The 25,399-nt window shown below is 41.0% G+C and overlaps 1 protein-coding gene across 13 annotated transcripts in view; it reads left to right on the top strand.

Moving 5' to 3' along the window:
- ZNF521 (zinc finger protein 521) overlaps positions 1-25,399 on the top strand; it is a 230,315-nt gene that overhangs the window by 177,929 nt on the left and 26,987 nt on the right. For all 13 annotated transcript variants that reach the window (XM_063167613.1, XM_063167693.1, XM_063167684.1 and 10 more), the window contains one exon: positions 22,952-23,083. In XM_063167613.1, coding sequence (XP_063023683.1) covers positions 22,952-23,083 — 132 coding nt within the window. The remainder of the gene's footprint in view (positions 1-22,951; positions 23,084-25,399) is intronic.

The following is a 25,399-nucleotide window of genomic DNA, read 5'->3' as shown; positions in this document are numbered from 1 at the left end:
CGGAAAACATCACAGGCTGAAATTCAAGCAGAAAAAACTCATTATTCTTAGAGACTATTACTCAAGACTTCATGGTGACTCTTGCAAATTGACTCTGACAGGTAGTTATCAAACACCCCTATATCTCCTTTAGAGCTTGCACAGCCACAAGAAACCTGTCTGGATCTGACTAGATCCTGAAAATAATTCTTCACAGTCAGAAACACTTGACTCCATCACCTGCAGCAAGCAACCTGGATTAACCAGCTTGTTAACCACCTGTTTTCTTCGACTCTTGCACAGTTACAGCAGATTTCAAATGCTCTTTTCCTTGTAATCAATATATTCAGGACTGGGCTTAATCCACCAGCATTTTAGCCATCATCCTTTCTGCTTCGTTAGTTTGAGGTCATCTAAATTGTACAGCATAGCTGATCCTGCCTTAAGGCAGGGGGATGCTCTAGGTGACCTTTTATGGTCCCTTCCAACTCTATTTTCAATGATTCTGTGATATGATCTGTTAACAGAAAATAGATAAGCAGGTACATAGGGAAATTTAGGATAGAGGCTCATCACTACTATGGTTTGATACCTATGCAGTTTTCCTTCTTAGATCCATAACAGTCAGTATTGACTTTTAAGAGATGCTTTTTAAGTGCTTCTGGAAAATATCTCTCAATGTACAACTCTCAATATACAGCTGTCTTACAGTGCTTAAAAAGAAAAAAAGGACATGGATTGTAGGCATGTAAGAAAGGAGCATCTCACATCTCCCACTCTGTATCTGCTGCTATCACACCACACAGAGGACAGGGATGGCTAGCTATACAAGGGGAACTGCAGGCTATCAGGGATACGTGCATTACTGACCAACGTGACTGGTGGTGTGGAAACTGGAAAAACACAGACTGGTTAGGGAAGATGACTTTACCATTCCAGTAAGGTGATCTGTACACAAATCTTGGCCACTAGGTCAAGCCTCCTATTTATAATGGCCATTCTTTATGAAACGCAGGCTGGAGGGTGAAGATTTCCAATATCTAAGGCCAAGCATATACACCACAAACTCATTGTGTCCTTGAGACTCTTTCTTAATTTATGCTGAGCAGTGTTCTCAGCTGTAGTGATTACCAAAGGTAGCTCTGATGGAGACTGCAGGAGGGAAATGGAGTCTCTGACAGGGTTTCCATGCAGCCAGTTCATGGTGATGATGCTGTTGTGTAGAGTTGGCTGAAGTCAGCAGGTCAGATACAGATTCTACAGTCAGCTTATGGAGAAGCTCCTTTGCTCTGAAGGATTTAAATGGGAACACTGTCAGGTTTGCTGTTCCTATTGAGCTCAATTTTCTTGGTGGACTCTACATGGAGAGCGAGTCTCAAATGCAGCCCAAACCTAGGTCATTAGAGGCTTTAAAAGATTACAGTCAAGACCCTGAATTGTATCTAGTAATAAATGGTGCATTAGCAGCGTGTGTGGAGCTTACAATGGCTTTGTATAGTAATACCCTAAATGCAAAAAAAAATTAAGTATACCACTTAAATGAAAATTTACTCCATTTGGATGAAGAACAGCAGGGAAAGAAGAAGGCAGTGGAAAAAAACACAGGATGCTTGCTTGTGTTCTTATGCCATTTAGAGTGCTGTGCTAGCTAATGGGAGACAGATTCCTTCACTTTAATAGAGCAAATATGATCTTAGATGAATCTACTTGATGATGATAATAGATTTTAGGTTCAAAATGAGAATTCAGCTCCTTCCAAATATCCAACTGGTATTTATGAAGAAGCACATTTTATCAGCAGTTTCAGCAGCTAACATAGAGGTTTGAATGGGTTCAAAAAATAGAGTCCCTCTTACTAAGTGAAATGAAAATCAAGGCACATAAAAAAGAGTCAAGGCAGAAAAGCTCACATTATCTCACCTCACCATTTATCATACTTTTCATTTTTTTGTGTTGAAAACTTTCAGTGCCCATTGTTCTCAGTCCAGAAAACTGAGCACCAGCTTACTCTAGTGCCAGAATAAACAATATAAGACTTTAAAATGCTGACTGTTTGCAATTAGTAATTGTGTACATCTGTAGGTGTAGCACTTTGATGCACACACATACTGCCAGCAGAGTACAAGGTATGCTCAGAGAACAGAAGCATAGAACATGAGATGTGCTCAGAATCTATGTGTGTACAAAGGGAATAAACAGAGTTTACTGCCTTATTGCACAATACCTTTGTGATTCCAGAAGATATCTCCATACTGAAATTCATCAGTATCTTTTGGGCTTCACTCATGTTGAAGGTATAGAATTGTTCATCCACAAAATTGTTTTAAGCTGTAATTCTGGTTTGATCCAGGGAACTTTGTGCAACCTGATTTCATGTAGACCTTAAAATCAACTGATTTTGTAACAAAGGCTGGTTGCTAAAAAGTGTATGGTAGTGTGGAAGGGGGGGGTATGTGGGCAGCTCAGCTGCATTTCTAGTTAGCCCTCAAGTCTCCTCCTTTTGGAGATCTGCATTTTATTGACCCTGATTCATTTGTAGAAGAAAAATAAATAGAATTCCAGAACTTAGATCTTTCAAAACAGTGTTGAAGGAATTGAGTGGAGAGTTAACAGGAGCACTTAGCACTGTGGATGTCTATATTCTGTCTTGCCAAAGGGTAAATAGAGGACATTCATTTGTTCATCAGCTTCCAAATCTCCTCTCTTCCCCTCCCTAAGGGGGGAGGGAAGAAAAAATAATTTGAAGAAGGGGGTTCTGAATACCTCATATTGTCTTTTGCCTATTTCTAGCAGAGCCAGGCATGAACAATTAAATCTAGGGCTTCCCTGTGGTCTGTGAATAACACAGCACAGTGCTAACCATCAGGGCACAAAGGCAGACAACAAAAGGGGCTTTTTTATTTTTTGTTTACCCTTCAGGACACTGTTTACCTTATCACTGAAGGGGAAGTTATCATCTCATCCCTTTTGGAAATCATAGCGGGTCGGTTCTGTACCTCCAGGTATCGGACTGGCTAGTGATGGAGTGGGCATGTCAGCCGGAGGTTAGGGGAGTCATACCGGGAGCTGTTGCGCTCTCCGTCTTTCCCTCTTGCTCTTTCTCTGTCAAACCATTCTCTCTCTCTCTCCCTCTAAGCTGGAATGTTATTTTTTTTTCCTTCCCCCTCCCCTCTAAATTTACTTCACAGCAGATTGTCTTGTAGTAAATCACCAAAAACCCAAATAGCACTAAAGCATTCTGATACAACATTAGCATTTGCTTAACAAGCACAAGATAAACATTAAACAAAGAACTGCATTTCTTTATTAGAGGCTGCAAGATACATAATCCATGAGCACAAGAAACATGGGACCCAGTGGATATGCAGATGTGTGTTATTTCATTGGCGCTGGGCGGCCTTGTTAGAAAAGGTTTTCATCTGAAGGCTTGGGGGTGGATAGTTGACTGTCCCTGGTGGGGCTGTAACTAGATACGGAGACTGTTGCAAGCTAGGCTGGGCTCCCTGGTGGATGCGCTGATTGGACAGCCCGAGGAAAACTTGGGAAGCATCAGGAAGTGAACTCAATCACCTTGGGGATGAGAGGGGAGAACCAGATGAAGGCATTTGACTTCTTTTGTAACTCCCACTAAGGACAGATTGCCAGTACGATCCAGCCTCCATAACTGCAAATCAGGCCCTTTCCCCTATGCCGATTTCATTAGAATGGCCAGCATGGTGCAAAGAGGAGGGAGAAAAAAAAGGTTAGACACAGTAATTTTACAGGCAGGCGGGTACAAAAAAAATCTGCATAATTAAGCAGTCAAGGCTGCTAATAGGGGAGTTTATATGCTCTGGGACCAGGCAAGGGCAGCACATATGGATATAGCACTGGATATTAAATCTACGGCATGCAGACTTACTTCAGGGCCCTTAGAGAAAAGGCTAATTATAGAGAGAGGAATTGTGTTTACTGGTCTGTCTTGGGCAAAGATGTTGAGAGAAGTGCAACCAAGTTTTGCAGTTAGACATGAACAGTCTGTTAATAGAGATATCAAAAATATGTGCTTGTGGTTGCTTCACATCTAATCAACAGGAAATCACAGATTCCGAGACCCCCTTCTCCCAGTTAAATGAGGAGGGGGAAACACATACATATACATATTCCGGATGCAGGATGTGAATGTGTTCATTATTAAATTGCTGGAATTTAATCTGAACCAAGCTCTTTATCATCAATAAATTATATTTAGCAGTTTACCCTAGTTTAGCTGCTCCTGTTAAAAAATGTCAGTGCTTCTGGGTATAAGCTCCAAGTCAGCATTTAAATATAAATGGATGATATGAATGGAAGTTACAACGGGCAGGACTGAGCAGTTAGAGAAAGGGTATGTTTATGTAACAAGTCCTGACGTGGTGGACATTAACATTTCATAATGCAGATCAAAGGTACGGAGGAGACCCAAGAGCCGTCAGTCAGAGGCCCCTAGCTACTGTCTAGTGTCTTCCATGAGATGTTTTCTCCAAATTAGAAAGCGACTTTTCTTCATCCAGATAGATAGATAGAGATTTTTTTTTGTTTTAATACTTTTGAAAGTCATTAGCCATTTTCTAGCTCCCTGCCCACTCCCCACTGAAGAGGTGTCTCATATTACTGAAATTATTTTACTCAAGGCAGTATCATGAAACAGGGCCTCATATCCATAACTGATAGCAGAGGCCAGTGCCCATGGCCCGTTTTGATTTAGCATTTTGCTGCTTTTGTCTTTTTAGTGTTTTGATAGTTATTCTGTCATGGGTAGCCCTATTCTAAGGTCCTGAAAAGCAGGAGGGTCAGTCAGAAGTCTGCTCTGAGGGCCTCCTCATTCAGCAGGGTGTCAGAGCCATGTGTGAGATGGTGGGTATCCATTGGGAGCTCAGTGCGATCATGAGGCATTGTGGAGCTCACAGGAAGAAGCCATTGGTTGGCTCCCTTTCTTGTATTGGTAGAGAAAACCAAACCAGCACTCAGGGAATTTACTGCAGTTTTGTGTGGAGTTCAGTACCAGCACTGCAGTGACACACAAGGATAGCACAGAGGTGTGCAGAAAGCACCCTGCCCCAAATGCTTGCAAAGACACTTTGAGTGCTCACTTTGCAAAGGAAATAACACTTGTCTTGCTTGGTGGCCTGCTAACAGTGACTTCATATCCCAATCTAATCACAGGTGAGCTCAAAGCAGGCTTTTTTCCCCTGTGCTGTGAAGTGAGGCATGGGGAAGAGTGCTGAGGTCACCTGGGATCAGCCAGATTGCTCAGCACTGGCTGGGACTTGTAGCAGGTGGCACTAGGAGGACAGTCCTTGGGGCATCTAGGACAGCAGAGGTTTTTCTTCCCCACACCTAACTCAAAGTGATAAGCAACTAAATTATATATATTTTTAGAATGCTGTTGTTTATGTTACTGATAAAGCCAGAAAGCTCAGAGTATGTATGAAGCCCTGTCTCTTCAGGGTACCAAATTATGCAGCAGTCACATGGCCACAATAGTGTCTGAGTGTCAGTCTTCCCTGTTTGTTCATGTCACAGAAGGAGAGAGGGCTCAAAGACAGCTGTACTGACTCTGACTTTGTGAGAATGCAGTTGAGTGGAAGAAAATAATCTGTACAATCTTCCCAGACAGGAAAAATTATGTGCTGAGATTCAGCTCTTCCTAAACATTACAGATTGTGTAGAAAAGAATGGAAAAATAGAACCTGGGAAAGACCATCCACATACATTTTTGGACACAAACAATCAACCGGGAAACACAAATCTGGGGAAATGGTGCATGCAGAATAGTTTGGTTGTTTTTAATCCCGAGTAACTTGTGTTCATCTCCTGTTCAGCTGGGGTGCTCTCCCTCTACAACAGTTACTGGTCTTTACCAGAGCAACTTAGTTTACATTTGTAAATTTGAAGTGGAGACAAATACACATCTGTGTGTATGTATGCACACACTCACTTTTTCACAGCTTACACAGCAGTTAAAAGGATTAATGAAAATTCTCTTCCAGCATTTTTTCCATATGGTGGTGAGAAAATCTGCCTTAAAAATATCTGCAGGGTGTCTGTAATGATGGCAGTAAAACATCGGGATTGCCCCTTGTGAAACACATTTTTGGGGCAGTTGTGTTATCAGTTTAGGTGTGAATAAAACAAAATTGTATTTTCATTAAAAAAAAAAAAAAACAAACTAAGTTGCAAAAGACAGAATAACTTTTCACTAGTGAGGAGCAAGCAGATAACCTGTCAATAGTGATGATCTAATGGCAGTCTCCAGGCTGTGCTGTGTCATCAGCCAGCTGTCAATCCCACCAGCATGTCTCAAAAGCACTAATTGTTGTGATAGTATCAGTGTGAAAGCTGCTAAGAAAAAAACATAGTCCCTTGGTACTGCTTTGTAAAAGATAGGTTGAGGATCAAAGTTCAGCTTGCCTTGACTGGAATTCATTTTTGTGTGCATAGCTACCTGTTAACACATTACTAAGTACCTAATTGTAGCTGGTTGCAGCTGCAGTTATTTTGCTGGTAAAACACAACAATCAAGCTGACTGCAGTCTCCTACAAAAAAAAGTATTCACCAGCTTCACATAAAATCACCTCTTCTTCTCCCGTGCAGCCCCATTAGGCTTGGATCAGGGGAAAAATGCCTACTCCTCCTCATTCAAGCTGATATTAAAGACTTGCTCCGGCTGTGGTTTCAGGAGCAATCCTGCTTAAGTAGCAGTTCAAGCATCATTTCTATATGCAATTTGAAATGCATATGCATGTGTCTTTTATTAATACATATGTATCCATATTGCTGTTTTTACAGCTTCTCTCTCTGCAGCATACTTCATTCACTTCATTCACTGCTTGATTGTTAAGTCCTGTAAAAGGCAGAAAGTATTTCTTCTTCTCTTTTGATTAGGAGCTTCAAAGACAGAAATAATATGTGTGTTAAGATAGAGTCTAATATAACACTGGCATTAGAAGAGATATATAATTATAACTAGCAGACACCTGTCAGTAATGTTCTCTCTCAATATTCCTACCCTGTTATTTTTGGCTCCTTTTTGCTCCGGTAATCCACCCATTCCCATCTCTAAATCCCACTGCTTTTTCCTTCTCATCATCTCAAAGATCTCTCCATTTCTTTCCACCTCTACAGCCAGTACTCTTATTAGAAGCCAAGTTACATTTCACTTTAACCACACTGTTTTTCCTCAGACTAGACAACTGCAGCCACCAACCTTGTTTTGGATACTGATTTAATGTGGTTTACTTATATTTATTTGTGTTACTTTTACCCCTTTATCAAGTATAAACACCCTGTGATCAAAGATTTCTATCTAACCCTGCTTATGCTCCCTTGTTGAGATTCCTTTATCCCTACCTCTGTGTTCTTCTAAAGGCTCACAGCTTTGAACACCTATTTCTGGAGTCAGAGCCAATGTCCCATTATCTTTTGTCACAGGGCTCTTGTGCTTTGAAGAAATGCTGTCAGGACCCCTGCACAGCTCTACCTTGTCCAGCTTTGTGTCCTCTTCAACATCTAAGTTCTGCCATGCTTGCCTGGAGTGACTATTTGTTTCAGAAAAAAGGGCACAAATATGTGTGCCTTATTCAGTATTCCCAGTCACATTCTTTTCTGGCTGCTTGTCCTCCCACAGTGAGGTTCTCTGGGCTAGGGCCACCCGCCTGGAATAGAGTGTGAGCTGTGGGGAATGGGTAAAAAGGCCAGGTGACAGTATATTCTGCTGTTCTTCTCGTTTCTTCAAATTCAGGCAAGTTACAACCAGAGAATTACTTAGTTGCCCGCATCTCCTTTGCTCTCAAACATCTTCAGATGGTCTAGAAAAGTACATTTTTAAGAAGATTCAAAGGACTGGACATTAAGGGTTTTGCAAAGCTTATGCAAGCAGCAGGATTAGGGGCCTGATTCTGCAGATTCTCAGGCCATTCTCAGCCCTGAGTACAGAGAGAGGCAAGAGAAGAGAGGCTATATTTATCCTGGTAGGCAACACCAGAGACATGAAAACAATTGACCCCTTTGTTTCTATTTCTCCCCACTTTTGCAATCCTGCCAGGCCTAATTTAGCATCTCTACTCACCTTCCCTGAAAGCAATGCAGTCTTTTACTTGGCTTGAGACAGTTTTCCCAGAAACCAGTAAGTCAGCTGGCACAGGGAGAGATTTCTTGGAGAATGGGTGAGTGGGCTGGGTTCTGTGGTTCCTTAGTTTGTCTGCTGCTCTGGTTGTACCTCAGGAGACCAGCAGCCTGATTAATGCATTGTTCTAAAATGTCACAGGGACCTCTGGGCACAAAGTGTTGCATCCTTCAGAACCACCCAGCTCATGCAAAAGCAAGAGAGGTGCAGCCATAGGGAAAATGTCAAGCTGGGATTGAATAGCTGTGGGCGTCATTGCCACCAGTAAATAGGAGCACTTATTTGACCAGGGTACAACAAATGCTAAAAATACACTGTGTCCATCCAGTTCCCTCATTCAATATTGCAGCCCTGCTGCTGAGACAGGGAGTTTAATCTGCATTTGTGACCTATCATGCATTAATAAATAAATAAATAAATAAATAAATAAAATTTTAAAAAAATCAGGGAATATACAGTAGATGCTTTTTACTGCCAGAGTGGAACTTCACAATCCTACCAGGGGACCTTTTTGTAATGTTTGTAATGTGCTGCTATCGTGCTTTAGCAAAGAAAAATGTCACTGCTGGGCTTTATTTTTAACAGACTTTTTTAAACATCAATTAATGCTAGCAAATGGAATGAAGCAGATTTTCCTTTTTATTTATATTTGGGTGAAAGCAATGAGAGGGCTTGGGGGAATGACACACATGGGCAGGGAGCAGTGGGGCAAAAAGGGCTCTGCTTCTGCAGTGCCACTGAAGAGAGCTGGATTATCCTTTTGAAAGGTGTGTAAATGCAGATGGACACCCAGCTTCCAGTGGCAGTCACTAGGTTTGAGAAATCAAGCTGCTTTTGCATGTATCATTCATGAGGCATCTTTAAAAATATACTGCAAAACATGCATCTTACTCAACACAGAGTAAGATATGTGCTCCATTGGTATTCACCTGGCTGAAATCAGTCAACCCTCCATATGCACTCTTCTTATTATCAGAGGTAAAATGACCTGAGGAGGGACATTTGTTTCTTGTTGCATTAACCCTATAAGAGCTGCATCATAATATATTTTCCCCATGATTGAAACCATTGCAGTGTTATTAGCAGTGTTAGCTAGCTCTCTGCTGTTTCTCTAACACAAAGGCAAACACATGTTCAGGGTTGTAGGCAAACTCTTCTCTTCCAACACTGATTTGTTTTGCACTGCTGGGAAGAGATATCACTGCAACTTTGGCCATGCAACATTGGACTTCGTTCATGAGAGCCTCTCATGGAATTAATGGTGATGCCTGTTGTTTGGCAGGCATATTTGACTTACCACGATGTGACAGAGTTTTGATTCAGGCATAAAGGGCACAGAATGTATCATTCAAAGATAATGTACTATACATGAGGTAATATTGTACCGACAGAGTGAATTACGGGCAAAGAAACAATTTTAATTTGGACTTTCCTTGCTGTTGTCACTTTTTCACTGGGACCTTCAGAGTGGTTTATTTTCTGAGAAATGCTGGTATTTTGGGGTATCAGCCAACTTTCCGTTGCTATAACTCAATTTCAAGTTGTTTTTTTTCTCCTCATACCCAGCTTGTTGTCCTTTAATCTTTTTGGGGTGGGGGTAGAGAAAGGGTGTGTCAGTCACACAGACTGACCAAAAAAAATGTTGGAAAGATAAGGGGGTGGATAGATGGCTTGCAAATACGGCTTTCAGTTCAGCTGCCCCACCTCAGCTTCCTTGCTGCTCTGCGGGTATTCCTTGTCAACTACTATTTCCAGTTCTGATCTTTGGCTTCTGGTGCCCAGCTGACCTATAGAAGCTGCCCACCTTTTCTGCTGTATAATTTTCAAGGATTTAACACAGCAATTTTTATTCTTCTCCACTGCCATGTCATTTATCAAGTCCAGCAGTCAAACAGAAATGAACATCAACAAAATATGTTGCTTATTTGTGAAAGTGTCATGGGATCCAAATCTGCATGCTTCACCTAGCAAAACACATTGCAAAATCTAACAGTGGGCTCTTGCTGGTCAGAGTGATGCAGAGCACAGCAAGTGAGTTTGCCCTGTTGTTTTTTTTACTTCTAAAATGTCCCTGTTTTTCTAAATATGACTAGAGGGGTAATACTCCTCCTTGACCTTATTTTCTGCTGTTCAAATCCTGCCTAGTGTTAAATCCCTCTGCTCACCTCCAGGTTTAATACATTTAAAATTGCTTCTTGAGTGAGGTGAAGGAAGCAATTGAAGGGGCTGGGGGATATATTCTATCTGCTTTACATCTTTGCATCTCATATGCTTGTTTTCCCCACTTTGTTTGGAGAAAGACTGACAAGTAAGCATAACATGCTGAGTAAGTAGAGAAGCTTGCTGCCTGTAAGGTTTCTGATGAAGATGCTTTGTTTTAAACAGCATCAGGGTTTCCAAATGATAGCCCTCCAGCTTAAAAAAAAAAAAGACAAGGCAAGTTGAATGCATATCTAGCACCATTCTGTTTAGAAATACTTTTATTTCTTAATATCATTACAAGATTGGAAAATATCATTACAATGCAAAAAAAAAAAAAAAATTCCTTTGGAGCTGGCCATTATTACAATAAGTCAGGGTATGCAGTATTTAAATGACAGCTTAAATGAACATGCTCAGATCTTGGTCAAATTGTTTCATGAAGTTAAGAAATTAAAAATTTACCCACAACAAAAATGTCCACAGCATCTTTATAAGCTTTATAAGCATCTTTACAAGATAGCATTAGAAACACTTTCAATTTTTTTTTTCCTTTTTTTGTGGGCTTTAATGCCTGAGATTGCTCTGTAAAAGAGATGGCTGTCTTCACTGGCTTTTTTGTCCCTGACCAAATGTTAAAAAAAAATCTGTGTCTGCAAGTGTTTTGTGTGTCTCCTTCCATTCTTCTGCTTATTCTTCAACTGTGTCAACAGTATGTGTGGATAAATAAAATATCATCAACAATGCTGATATCATCTTCCTTTTCCCTTTTCCCTCCTCTAACTTACAATAATGTGGGGCAAAGGTCTACTTAACATAACACAGTTACGATAACTAGTACATTTGTATTTCTGCTATGATGAGAGGTCTGCTGTAGTGAGACTCATCCACTGTTGCTGCTGCTTCTCAGCAGTGTTAATTATTCTTCAGGCTCGTGTAGCGTGTGTATGGAAACACAAAATAAGCGATCAGGGAGTAGGATATTTTTGGTTTTATTTGTTGTGTCAGTGACACTTCCACTCTGACACAAACCCACAGCACAACACTCCTGATCTGTAATGAGGTTATGTCCCAGGATGTGTGTTAAAAGCACTAAATAGTCCCTTGCTTATTCAAAATCCTCATTTATCTGAATTAATTTTGTGTCCCCCATTTCATTTGGGTAAATTAGGTTTCACAGTTTCACAATTTGATCACAAGTCTCACAATGTTCAGAACTTCTTGTTCAACCTGAGCCCCTGAAATGGCAGTGCTGCATCAAAATCTCAGTCTTCATTTTAAAAAAATTGAAATTCTCACTCTCCCCGTTACAGAGAAACCCTCTGAGGGGAAACTGCTCAGTGCAGACTTCCAGCCATACACTGAGTTAAATCTCATGGCTTTTAACCCATTCTACCCATTCTGCAGCACATGGCTTAAATAAATTTGGTTTCAGGGACTGCTAGGCACCTTGTGCATGTACACACTGCAATACATGTAGGGTTGGACTGGGTCTTCCTCCCTTTCTTCCTGAGTTCCTCTGGTTTTTTCCTACCTCTTCTTGTTTAAATGAACTGACACATGCAGTGAAAGCTCAATGGGCCTTTTGGAGAATATTTCAGCCAGCAAATGCAGTCTTGTCAGTTATTTATTAGAGTATGTCTTAGTAAAAGGCTGATGTCTTACAGTGGTCAGCCACCTATCTCTTGCTGTTACAGGCACGGTTTTCATATCACATTTCAGATTTCCTCAGAGCTTTACAAGTGTTTTTTGGTTTCTCACTGATGTTAATCACCTCATAGTCATTTAATATCAGGCCACATTTTTCTCCAGCTCTATAACTTTTATCTGGAGAGGCTATATACTGACCTGACAGCCTATACTTTTATTTCTCTTATAATGGTCCTGTATTTTTACCCCAAGTTTGATTCTTGATATTTGTAACCTGCTGTTATTTTTAATTGCTTATTGTTATTAATGATATACTGGTAACTTTGTTGGCTTGAGACATTTGGATGCAAAAATACATCTATCATTATTGCCACAGGAACTGAACTAAATTACTCAAGCTCTGCCTGGAAGTGCATGCTACTCTGCATTTCTTCCGTGAACTTCAAGTGAAGGTTAAATTGAGACTTTGCTGTGCCTTTCCACACAGGTTTCACGCCCTTGTCCTGCTTCAGCTCACCATTTCTTCAGCTCCATTCACCTTTTCAGTCTGCCTCCTTTTTTTGTTTATTTCTGCCACTACATCTTGTTCTCCTTCCCCAACCAATCTTTATCTGTCTGATACATCTCTTTTTAGCCAACTTTTCTCTATTTCTTCTACTCTGGTGTTTTTCCTCTTTTCCCCTTATTATTTGAAGTTCAGAACTTTGCCATTCTGTTACATCAAAGTTCACTGGAGGAGCAGCTGTGTTCTTAGGCACCATTCCTCAATTGCTAGCGTGGTGGGAAATGGTGTCTTTGCTTCAGTGAGGAATTAGGTTTGATCAAGGGTTGGAATAAATCTGTTAACAGAGGCATTTAGAATTTGGGAAAATAAAGCCAAACCCCAAACATGTAACTGATAGAGAAAGAATAACTAATTGGCCCTCATTATTCTCTTATCCACAAATGAAGAACTTTCAATATAAAAATTCCAAAAGCTGTTTGTTCAGCTCAGTGTGAAGTCTTAGTACCAGCAGAGAAAGCAGGAAGGAGAGTGGAGCAGGTTTAGAATGAAGTCTAGTCCTTTTTTGATATGTGGGCCCAAAGCTGCTTGCTTGCTTTATAGAAGAATCAAAGAGAAACATAGGGAAAGGTTAGCTCAAATTAAAATTGAGCTTTCTCATTTTAAATGCTTTCCTAAATAAAACAGCAAACTTAATCAGATGAGTAATATAAATAATTCTTTATATTAAATTGAGCTTTATCATTTTAATACATTGCTGTACAAGGAGATCTCCCCTAACAGGCAAAGCAGTTCGCTCACATGAAAATAATCTAATTAAATGCCCAGTTATCAGCATGGACCTGAGGGCCTTCACAGCCTGAACCTCTTCTTCCTCCCTGTTATTTCTGAGGGCTGGGGATGAGGAAATGGAGGTTAAAGGGAAAGAAAGCAGAAAGTTGATACACACCTAAATGAGTTGAAGAGCTGGATCAAAATCCCACCAATGGCTGCTCATTCCCAAGTGTCCCTCCACCTATGTAAAAAGATGCCAAATAATATTTGACTGATATAATAGCATTAAGATTTGGAAAACAAAATATCAATACTATCTGATGTATTAGGAAATATGAAAAGGACTCTTATTTCTTCAAGCTCTTGAGTCAAATACCAATAGAACAGGAAAGCCCTATCCTACTCTTTTTTTCCATTTTTCTTTTTTCTTTCCTATCTTTTAGGAATAAGCAGGCAATTCTTTGTAGATAAACAGCATTTCAGCATTTAGAGGCTTTATCTTCCAGATATCTAATAGCTTCATGCCAAAAGAAAGAAGGCAACTCTGGCCCTTTTTGTATACTCAGAACAAAAGAAATACCTGATGAGACTTGTGTACGAAACAATTTCTACTGCTGGTCCACTGTAGTGTAGAATTAATATTGACACTTTGTCTCCATGTGAGATGTTTTCCCAGTACCACTAAATTTAGAACAGCTTGTCTTTAGTTTATGCAACATGAAATATTCTCCCCTACCTTAAAAATTTGTGTTTTCTTTGTGCAAAGCTTAAAAGTAGATATACCTGTACTTTGACCAGATGAGTGGGCATTACTAGTAGGCATGTAGCAACAAATAACAGAAAAAGCTAGTTCTCCAACCAGAGAGCAAGAACAAGAAAACAAAACTGTAGCCTACACAGTGAACAAAAATACTGAAATTGAATGCATTTTAAAAAAAAATGAATTAATAAAAAAGCAAAAAGTTTTTACTTGTTTTTACTGTGTTTAGTTCTTCTGAATACAAATATGACATTTTAATTATTTTTCCCACTACAGTTTGATTAAAGTATTAATATCTACTTAGCTCAGGCAACCTCTGAGCCATTCAAATTGCAATTTTATTTTACTAAAGAAGATTTGGTCCAAGAGTTTTTCCTGGAAATAGGCTCTTAGCTTACAGAAGAGAACAGCCAAAAACTCAATTCCAACCTTAGTTCCAATAGTGCATTCATAATGGTGAACAAATGAAGCAGGGTCTGATTCTTCCACCATTAATTTAGTAAGAAAGTTTTCATTCTCTGTTTGGGATGCAGTTTTGGGGTATGGTTTCTTTTTCTGTAAAACTCAGATAATAATCTGTATTTCACTGTATACTGAGAGGATGGAGGGCTTAACCTTGCACCTCAGCAGAATTTTGTCCCACAAAAAGCTAGGCAGGAGTCTAGAAGGATGGGAGGCCTGCTCTCCTCAGTTAGTTATGCCAGCATTTGGAGGATCAGTCACCAAGTTTTTAATCAGTGCTCACTAAGTGCTGTTTGAAAAGGCAAATATTGAGCTGGATCATCTGTCTACAAATAACTCATACCACTCAGCTTATTCCTACTGGTTTAAATTTCTTTTTATATCCCATAGCAAAATTGTTTCCAAAATAAGCTCCATCATGTGGGATTTTATTGCAATGATGGAGTGTAACCTTGTAATGTGTGTAGCTATGTGATGCAACACAGACTTTTTTCTGAACGAATTTTAATACCTTTTTCTGGTGCAGTTACAGACAGGGAGTAGCAAATTATGCATGTCCCATCAGCTGGTGAGTAACACTTGCAGAATTCCTGAACTCTCTCCTGGTAGCCAGTTGTGCAGAAAATGTTGTTGCTTGATGGAGAGGAGACTTGCTGTATTTAAATTGTTCTTACTTGATCTGAATACATGACACTTACTAAGAAATAGACCCTGCCAGTTGCCCTTCTTTTATTTTCATCCAGCCTCCCTGAAGCCAGACAATTTGTGGCTTTAATAGAACATACAAGGCACATGTGGTAAGAAGAGTTCACTTACAAGCAGCCAAAGTGAGTGCAACCAAGCAAAAAAGTGAACAGTTGGTGAAGTGAAATGCATCCCTTGCTTCAGACAAAAATACAGTGGAATGAAAGATGCAGTAGACTGGCTTTCCCTTAAGCAGATCTAATTTCAAAATCTGTCCCTGGAGAGAGAACTTTTGCTTTAATTGAGGAGGTGGATCCCAGCTCTTTGTCACTCCATCGATCAGCACCCTTTGCTGTAGCTTTAGCAGTGCATTGCAGAGGGCTGTAGGATTTATTTCCTGCTTGTTGAGTTAAGCTTCCTACCAAGCTGCTGGGAGTCAGCATGGCCTGGCCTCAGCAGCACAGTGCGGCTCCCATCCTCTTCCTGCTGCTGCAGGCCAGGACCTTCCAGGCAGTGTCATGGCCTGGTCCCTACCTTCCCCTTGAGAGGCTGCAGTTGTTGGGGACTCAAGAGTTTAGGATTGTTGCTAGGATCTTGTCTGCCAGCTTCCCTTGGAATGGACAGAGACTTGCCTAAAAATCATTCTGAACTGAAAAAAAAAGGCAAGGGGAAAGACATTGCTCGGGGTGCAGCCAGATGTTTTGAGTTTCTTCAGCTAACAGGATTTTGGTTAAAAGTGGCATTAAGATCAGCATGCTGGCATCTACATGAGCAGTAGTATGTGGCACAAGAGGGAAGGTGTGAAGGATAACTGTACCTAGAGAGTGAGTGAGGAGGGAGGGAGGGTATTTCCTTCCCTTGCCCTCCTGTTTCCTAACACGTGGTGACTTGCCCTGGACAGTCCGGGAGAAAGACAGGTGTACTTCTGTCTTTCCATCCAATCCTCCATCCTGTCTCACCAGGACTGAATCATTAGTTAGGACTTAAACAAAAACTGGTTTTGTATGACAGGTTTTTCTCACATCTGTAAATTCTAGCTGTATACTTCTTCCTGCTGCAAATGCCAGCTGTATGCTTTGCCTTTACTCTCTGTTCCTTTATCCCTATTTCCATGCTTTTCATGTCAGCTTCCAAAATTAACGCTGTGATGGTTCATGTTTCTCATTTGAGGGGTTCTGATAATGTTTGAGGAATTGAAAATGGCAGAAGCATTAGTGCTATCAGGGAGAAATTATGAATGGGGTGCTGGAGACTTCAGGTACTGTTCCATTTCAGCTTCCAGGCTTGGAAGAGCTGTTATTTGTTCTTTCTGTACCTTCTACATGTGAAGGTACATGTCATGCACATACTTGCCACAGCAGACCCTAAGACCAAATTTTGAGTAGAAATGAGATTGTCTGAAGTGTCACAGGGAGGCTGGTGGTTGTGTAGGTGTGTGGCCAATACAATTTAAAAGATGCAGATAGGCACAGCACTATAAGCTAGGAAGCATGGATGGCTGTACACTCTGGAAATTAAAGTGTTGTATGGTGCATTTTGTCCTTCCGTCCTTCCTCTGTTTTCTGTGTGAGATGTTGTAGCCAGGGGGTTAGCTGTCATCCATGGCATTGCTTCCTAACTTCTCAGATCTCTGGCTTATAAATGTGTGCTGCAGAATTAGCTCAGGGAAGAGTGAAAGCAATGCGAAGAAGGAGAAATTGGTTTAGGGGCATGGTTTGCTTGGTAAAAATATTACAAAGAAAACACACTGAATGTGGGAGCTGTGCATGTTTTAGATCTAAAAAGAAAATTACATGGCCTGCAGGCCATTTCATTCCTGTGTTGTGTGTGGAGGGCAGATTTTACATGACTTCTTAGCGGATTATTTTGAGTATGGACCCAGCCTCATGATTATTTACCATGAGGACATCATGATCCTAGGACCTTTGCCTATAGATTTATTCAGAGTAGAAGGCACAAGGACCCTTCTGGACAATCTTGAGGATGAATAGGAGAAAGAGTTACTTATAAACTGTTACAAGTTGGTGCTGGGTAAAGGCTGTAGTGTTGATCAGACAATATAAGAGGGCCCCCAGTGGTTACCGACTTAACAGCTGCATGTAAGTCAGCCAGTGAGCATTTGCTTGTAGCTGCTCTAGTTTTGTTTTTATGGAAGAGCAAGAAGCATAAACACAAGTCTAGACACTGCTTAAAGGGTTCCACTTGTTTAAAGTGTGTACTGAAATGTCAGGGCCTTCCATGGAATGAACAAGTTGCGCCTTGAGTTGGTAACACAAACTGGGCCGGGTCATCCAGAGCGCTGGCTCTGGGGCAGGTGCAAGTGGGAGCATCCTGCCTGCTGTACAAGCAGCTCAGTAACTCTGCAGTGCATGGGTAGCCAATACAAAGAGGATCCCCAAATATGAGTATATGAATCAGTCTTCAGCACGAAGACTGATTATATTTGCTTTTATAGCTGGTTGTCAAGTTAGTTGCTGAGGTAATGGGCTGCACCTCAATTAAAATCTACCTGCCTGCCTTGAAACATTTAATATTTGTGTAAATATTAAACATTTATATGAATATTAAATGCATTTATTTGGAATTGATTCATGTTTACATTTTCCCACTATCTGAATAAAGATTACAAATGGAAAGCAATTTACTTATGCAGAAATTCTGCGTCCATCAAACTCATTTGACGTGAGCAGTGGGTAAACCATTCCCATCCATCTTGCGAGGTCTCAGCCATGTCCAAGCTCATATCCCAGCCACATAAGGGCAACAGTAAGCACCAGTTCTGTGCTGTACAGTGGGTACTTTGTTCTTGCCTTCCTCATGGCGTTGTTGGGCCCATAATGTGAAGGACGTGATGACTTGTTTTACGATGTACCACAGTAGGGAATGCAGTGCATAGTTTTCTGTTAGATTTGGAAAAGTGCAGGCTTTATATTAAAGGTTCATTTCTTTTTCATCCTTCAGCTAACTCATTTGCACTGTAATGTACTTTCCTATTCCTCCTCCTGATACTTGCTGCTTTTATACCTATTTTGCAAGCTATATTTTTAGTCTAATCCATACAGCAGTTGTCTAAAATTCCATAGCATTGCTTATTTCTTACCTATAACTCTTAATAAAAAATAGGGCTGTGCCAACCTATTATATCCTTAATAGAATATTCTAATGGTTATTAAATCAATTGACTCTGAATCTCACTTTAATAAATGAGTCAGACAGTATTTTCCAATTACTGTCAGCCGCCACCTTTCCAAAGAGCAGATTATTTTGATTGAATTTTTTAAAGCTGCTCAGCACTTTTTTTTAAATTTTTGCTTTTTTTTTCTGCCTGAGTAAGAGCAAAGAGCAGCAGCTCTGTTCTGCAGGGAAGGAGAGCCCTTTGGACTGTATCTGACACTCCATTCCATTTCAGATTTATCCCAAATGAAAACTGAAAATGTGACATTTCACTGGCCCTTTATTTATTAATGATATCATATTTTGCACTTCCATAGCACCCTATCAAATTGTTTGCTAAACATGGAGAGCTAGACAGGGGCCACTGAGTAAACAGAGCCTTTTGCATGCTCTTTCCACATCTGGCACCTTTGCAGGATTTGCCGCATCCTGGCTCTTTTCATGCCAGTGGGAGAGAAAAGGCTGGCTGTGCTTTTAAATTGTCTAGGGAGAGCAGAGAACAGGGACAAAGCCTTGTTCCCCCATCCTTCCACAGTGCTGTGTGATCCAGGCAAGTTGTGTGTCAAGAAATACAGTCTTAAATCCTTTCACAGGCAGATGGCAGTGATTCTGGGTCTTCTGAGTGTGGTAGATAATCTTGGACTCTTCTCCAGCTCCACTATCTTGGTTGTATTAAAAGTCTTAAGGGATAGTAATTAGGTCAGCCTGTTAAAGTAGAAATTAAAAATTAGCACCACTTCCTTAAAGATGGGTAGTCTGAGAAACACAGTCCACACTGTCATGCGCAAGGTGATAAGAGTATGTCAGTGTTGGAGTTTGGAATGGAAGCCAAAGATCCTGACTCTTCTGCCAGTTCTGTACCCTTAGCTGTCTTCCTTAAATTTAAATCATGGCTGGTTTCACATTCTTGAATTCAAGGGCTGGAACCTTGCCCTTTGTTCCAAGGATGTAACAAAGCTGGTGATGTGCACAAAATGGGTGAAAACAGTGGGACTTAGGAAAAGTATTATTCTGTTAGTTGTACAAATGTAGTCTTATTTTGTATATGGTCTTTAGAACTTGGAAACTAAAAGCATTTCATTTTTAAGAGAAACTTAGATTCTGCACAAATTGATGTCTTTTGCCTGGGGAAGGTTTTTATCTGCCCCAGGCAAGTGGGTGAGGGGATTTTTCCAACCCTGTTTATAAGCCTTTAGAAAAATCACATTTGCAACATAGAATAATCAAAGTGATTTTGATATTTGTGACCAGGAAGTCACCTTGGATCTGAGTAATATGGGAAATACAATAAGGGTCACATTTAATGGGGTTCAGTTCTTCTCGAACAAGTACAATTTCTGTGTAATTAAAATTAGCTTTGCTTCGGCATCAGGGGTGCATGCCTTTCTTTCTACTTTTTTCTCATCAACTAAGGTAATGGAAAGACCAAAAAAAAAAGCCTTTCCTGTTTTCTGTAGCATCATATAAAAATATTTCTTTTTTGGAAGTTTTTCTTCCTTGGAATGTTTGAAGAACACCCTGTTCTGTGTTCCCATGCTCAGGAATGATTAGCATGGTTCATTTACACTTTACCAACAGTAACTCTGTGATTTGAGAATTGTCATTGATTATTTTCACCTTGACTTGTGGAAGATCCTGAGATGGAGCTCCCTTTGTCCTAATTGCTTTGACTGTGCGTATCAGCACAAACAGGTTAATGAAGAAACTTCACCTTACAGGTTTCCTGTCTTGTAACTGCCCATTGAGGGGAACTTTCACCACCTCCAGAATTATCTGTTCAATACCAACTATGGCAAAGATATGCATATAGGAGAAATATTGTGCGTCAGTCTGTACAATCCTCATAATTAATTAGCAAGTTCAGGGAAGAAGAGGCATTTGTATGAGATTTGTTGAGCCCTCCTCCTCTTTTCAGGATGCTGTTCTGCAGCTTTGCCCGCAGCTGTGGGTTGCTGCCTGTTGGAAGTACACAGCTTGCAACCTGCCTTGGAGGATGGGTCTGTGTCTCTTAGATCTACAGACTGGAGTGTGCTAGATTATTTTCCTTCATGCTCCCTTTGGTGGTGCTTGCATGGGCTGTACTTGTCCTCTCTCAGCAGTAGCAAAGGCAGAACACGCTGGAAGGGTTTGTCAGTGATGGTGGAAAATGCCAAATCACAGGCAACTCTTGATAATCCATTAAAATTTTCCCTGCTAATGAAGTAGTTAGCATATATTTGATTTTTTTTTTAATGGAGAGTTACAAAAGGTGTCATCTACAAGATGAGAAAGTGTCACCCACCCTTAACCTTCCCCTGGAAGTCTTTTGCAAAGGATTTTATCAGCTACTGTACCTGACTACAAGCGTATGTGGCTGGGTGGGATGTGTACCTCATCAGCCTGTGCTCCGCTGCCACCATATTCCAGTCTCTCCAGAGAGGCCATGGTGTCAAAACAGCTGAGATTGACCTCAGCCTTTGCCTGAGTTTATGTTGACAACTGTCCTCAGTGGACCCAGCTATAAACTGGTGCCTGGTCAGGCAGGCTGAGAGTCAAGTTCTTCTGTCTCATGTAGGTAACAGAGACAGGCAGTTCAGCAGCAACAGTCTGTGGGCAGGGGATTGCCAGGACCACCAACATTTTTCAGCTGACACTTCAGACTAGGCCTTCCATTTCACACCCTCTAAAAGCTCTGCAGCATGTATGTGATGATGCAGAGCAACACAGCGTCCCCAGGCAGGTGCAAAGGAGGGCCCTTTATTGCAAAACCCAGGCCTTTTTAAGCAGCTAGCCCGTTACCATAGTATGGTTTTAAGGCACAACAAGGCCAAGTGAACCAACCACCGTACACCATAATGTGGACATGTGGCAGTCACACAGCACGTCTCTCACGTCACTCACGTCTCTCTACCCCTATTCTAACTGAGTCACTCTCCTATAGTTCCCTTCCACTTAGCCTAAGAAGCAGGCCTGAGCCATGATTTTACAAGGCCCTTATTTTATAAGGCTTTACATATATGCAGCAGAGGTAGTCAGGAACATTGAACATTGCTTTCAGGAACGATTGGGTAGAAAAGGAAAGGAAGTTTGCAGTTCGCTGTGTCTGCATGGCAGTGATGTAATTTTGTCTAAACCTTTGTCTTTATTGGGTTTCATCTGCCCCTTTTCATTGTGCAGACCTCTGACACCTCATGGAAACCACACAATGGTAATTTTCAGTGATTCCACCTGCAGAGTGGCCACCATTGCCTGGCTTAGCTCACACTGTCTAATTCCCCTCCATTGGCTAGAAATGCCATGACTTATGCAAAGGCTAAATTTAGCTTTTGGACTAACAAGAATTGAAAGCTGGGGGCTACCACTGACATTTTTTTCAATTCTTATAAGTCACTAAAGGTCATTTGGGGCAGGAACGTGCCCCTACTCAGCCACTGGAGCACCATGTCGTGTTCTCTGTACACCAGTGGAAAAGATTGTCGTGTGGGATGCACAACATTGTCTGTGCTCTCACTATCCTTTGTGAATGCCCATCTCCAGGGTCACTCATGGTTGCTGCAGGCAGCGCTGTGTCTGGCAGGAGGTTGGCAGCCTGGCATTTAGGTGTTCAGCATGGGCAGGGCGCTCTCCTGAATCGCTCCTTCCCAGCTGAGAAATGGCAGGGAGCTGCCCCAGTCACCAAGCACTCCATTCCCGCTTGTTTTTTAATAATCAGATACAGTATTTACCTGCGAGATCAATGCCACTCGTGTAGCACACTGGTGACATACAGAAGGACCTTTTCTAAGCGGCGCTGTGGGAATTGAGGCCTCTGCAGCAGGGCTGGAAGCCACTTCTTACCTAGCAACTGTTTCTAAGTAGGACAGCCACTGACTGCCCTCATGGCGGAGTGGATGAATCCTGCAGCACCCTCAGGAAGGGAACCTGGTGCCAGGCACCAGCCGGCCTTGGAGGACAATGGGAGGAAGCAGAGGAACAGGCAGCAGGGAGCGGGAAGGGTTTTAAAGCCACAGGACATGGATGGGAAAGCTGCGTCAGAAGGCGCGTGGGGACTTCTCTGGGCTGTCCAGAGGAGAAATGCAAATAAAGAGGGAAAAAAATCCAGGATTGTCAGAAAGAGAGGTCTGAAATGCTGCAGCTTGCAAAAGGTTTCATGTATGCCCACAGGACTGGGAATGTGGAATAGGAGTGGTGTGAGGGTATAAACTACCCACCCTTCTCACACCAGTTACAAGAAACTCCACCTCAGCCACAGTGCCAAAAACAGCATTCACAGTTCTTACCCATGGTACACAGGATGGTGTGTGATCAGCATTAAATTCCTCACGTGCTGTTTTGCAAATGTACTTGGTCGTGACTGGGTGGCTCTGCTAAGAAATGATGTTTCAGGTCATAGTCATCATTTCCTACTGAAGGCTAATGCTCTGCATTCCTGCGTAGTGCTAATTATAAGTGGAAAATCTGTGCTTTTAATGCCCAGTCAAGCTTTGGATATTCTGAAACATTCTGGGTAAGAGGACATTTCAGCAATCCAGTTTCCTGAGCTTAGGAAAATAAAAAGTTGCTCCAGTTCACAGATTTTGTTGGACTTTCTCTTTGTAAGGGCTGTGGTGAATTTCAGTTCTCCTTTGATTTCTCCTGCAGATGAAGGACTGAACCATGAATGCAAACTCTGCAATCAGACATTCGACTCTCCTGCCAAACTTCAGTGCCACCTGATAGAGCACAGCTTTGAAGGCATGGGGGGCACCTTCAAATGTCCGGTGTGCTTTACAGGTAGGAGCCCATCACTGCTTGTCCCAGTCATGCCCTTAGCTTGACCTTGCAGAACTCCCTGAAAAAATGTGTTGTGTGCTGGCTTTAGGTCAGCTTTAGGAGGGAACATTACATTTTGCTCATTAATAATATTGATTAGAAATCGTTTAGAAAGCTGAGCTCCTTGGAAGGTCGGTCATCCATCTGTAAGAAGTGCATTTCAGGCTCTTCTATCGGAAGTTTGAGTTTTTTATAATTACAGAAGTGATAGTCTGTTACCTTCCACGGTATCACTTCCATGTTTCAAACCTGCCAAGGTTAAAACTATCCATAAATTTGTAGCTTTAAAGCTACAGATGCTTCATCTAATAAAACTCAGAGCAGAATTTGGCCCCATATCCCCAGCATTGCCTGTGCAGCAGCATTCTCTCCTGATGGGGTAAGAAAGCCCACATGCGTGTGTTTGTTGGCTTGTGGTGAGAAGAAACACCCTTGTAATGTGCTTTACAAAGCAAACCATGCTGTCTTGCCACAAGTCAAGTTCTGCTCTCCCCTGACACAAGTCCAAGTGTGGAATAATCCTCCCTGAGTCAGTGCTGTTATTCAGTAGAAAAACCCAAGTGAGAAAATAACTTGACCCAGTAGGGCTAAGCACTGCAGTGTTTGGGCCATAATGAAGAACAGAAAAATGCTGTTGTTGGAAATGAAAACACATTAAAAGGGTGCCTACTGAGGAGTTGTGAGTTTTTTAAGGACTTCCTAATAGAACATTTCATAAAATGATAACCTAAAACATGAGTGTTACTACGTCGCTTGCATTCCCAATTTTGCTTTAAAAGATGAAAATCAAAGATAATCACAAACATGACAAAACACTCTTTGGGTATTCACACATCAATGGCATGCTAATTCTGGAAGCCATTCAAGGTTTCTGTTTTCCATTAATGGAAGTGAAGAATTTTCATTGATAAGCAAATAGACCCTTTAATACCTTCATTTTACTCCTCTTTGTTTGGCAGCTCCACGCCCAGTGAAACCTAAGCGAATGCTACTAAGGAAAATTAAATTTGAATTTTTCATCTTTCAGATACAGTGGCTGGTGATGATTATTACCTCTCTGTGTTCAGATTTCACACATTTCTGTGGGTTATAAAATTAAAAAAATACACAGTTCCTCTTCACTGCACAGCTTGTCTGAGCATGGGTAGTACCACCAGAAACAGTTTGTCTGTAAAGTGTCTGTCATCAATAATTCTTTCAGTTAGGCATTCCTTCAAGTTTTTAGTTTTACTACTGAGTCTACCATTTTTTCCCTTGTTTTTGCTTACACATTATGGTGTGATCTTTTTTTAGTGTGATGTCATGAATCTTCCATTTCCAAATTTAGGATGTAAATGCAACATAAAAACTTGCATATGTAAAGAGTACCCACTGAGGGCTCTCCATGTGACCAAGATCCCTGATAAAACTAATCCTTCCATTTCTGAGCCAGTAGCCTTGTGAAATGTGTTAAGGAGTATGGAGATAAGTCGATTCCAATCTGTGAAAAATTCTTCTTGCTTTTTGCTGATGGGGTAAATAGACAGTGAGCATTAATCACAAACAATGATGCTTTATTAGCAATGTGCCATTAAATTACTTCAGCACATCTTGCTAGAATATTAACAAGAAGCAAAAATCACCAATATAAGTTTTATATGGAAAATGGAATCTGATCTTTTTTTTCCAGGGTAATGAGAAATGTGATTAAAATGTATGACTCAGAAGAACCATATTCTGATGGTTTTTGTTGCCTTGCAATTAGAATAATTTTAATGATTAGGCGTGGAGTCAAAGTCAAATGCCAGCATCTTTAATAAATCCTTTCCCTGTCTATACAGATTAATATTGTAGATGCAAACTTTTTTTAGGTCACAGTGCACCAGGCATCCATCAGAAGTCAGTGCTGCCAACCCAAACACTGCCTCTGGCATATACAATTTAATTATTAATAGTATGTCTCCTAGGTAAACTGTTACACAGTCTTAGGGCCTTGTTTTGTAGTCATTAAAATTGAACATGTTTATATTATTGAAACCCTTGCATTCAGTGTGTAGGCAGAGTTGATCTTAAAGTATCCAAAGAGAATTTACCTGCAGTTCTGTTTCACATTTATAGACATTGCCCCAGTATAGCTGTGGGATATAATTTTTAACATTAACACATTTAAATACAGAGCTGTTTGTTAGTTTTAACTTTAGGCACACAGAGTAAACAGGACTTTGGCATCTGTGCTTTTCAAACCTGTTGGTTGCCAGGAAATAAGTTTTGTGTGTGTTCAATCAAAGTGCAGTAAGC

This window comes from Melospiza melodia, chromosome 1, assembly GCF_035770615.1.
Source record: "Melospiza melodia melodia isolate bMelMel2 chromosome 1, bMelMel2.pri, whole genome shotgun sequence".
Taxonomy (NCBI): Eukaryota; Metazoa; Chordata; class Aves; order Passeriformes; family Passerellidae; genus Melospiza; species Melospiza melodia.
The sequence above is the reverse complement of the archived record's forward strand: the minus strand, read 5'-3'. Positions and strand labels throughout refer to the sequence as shown.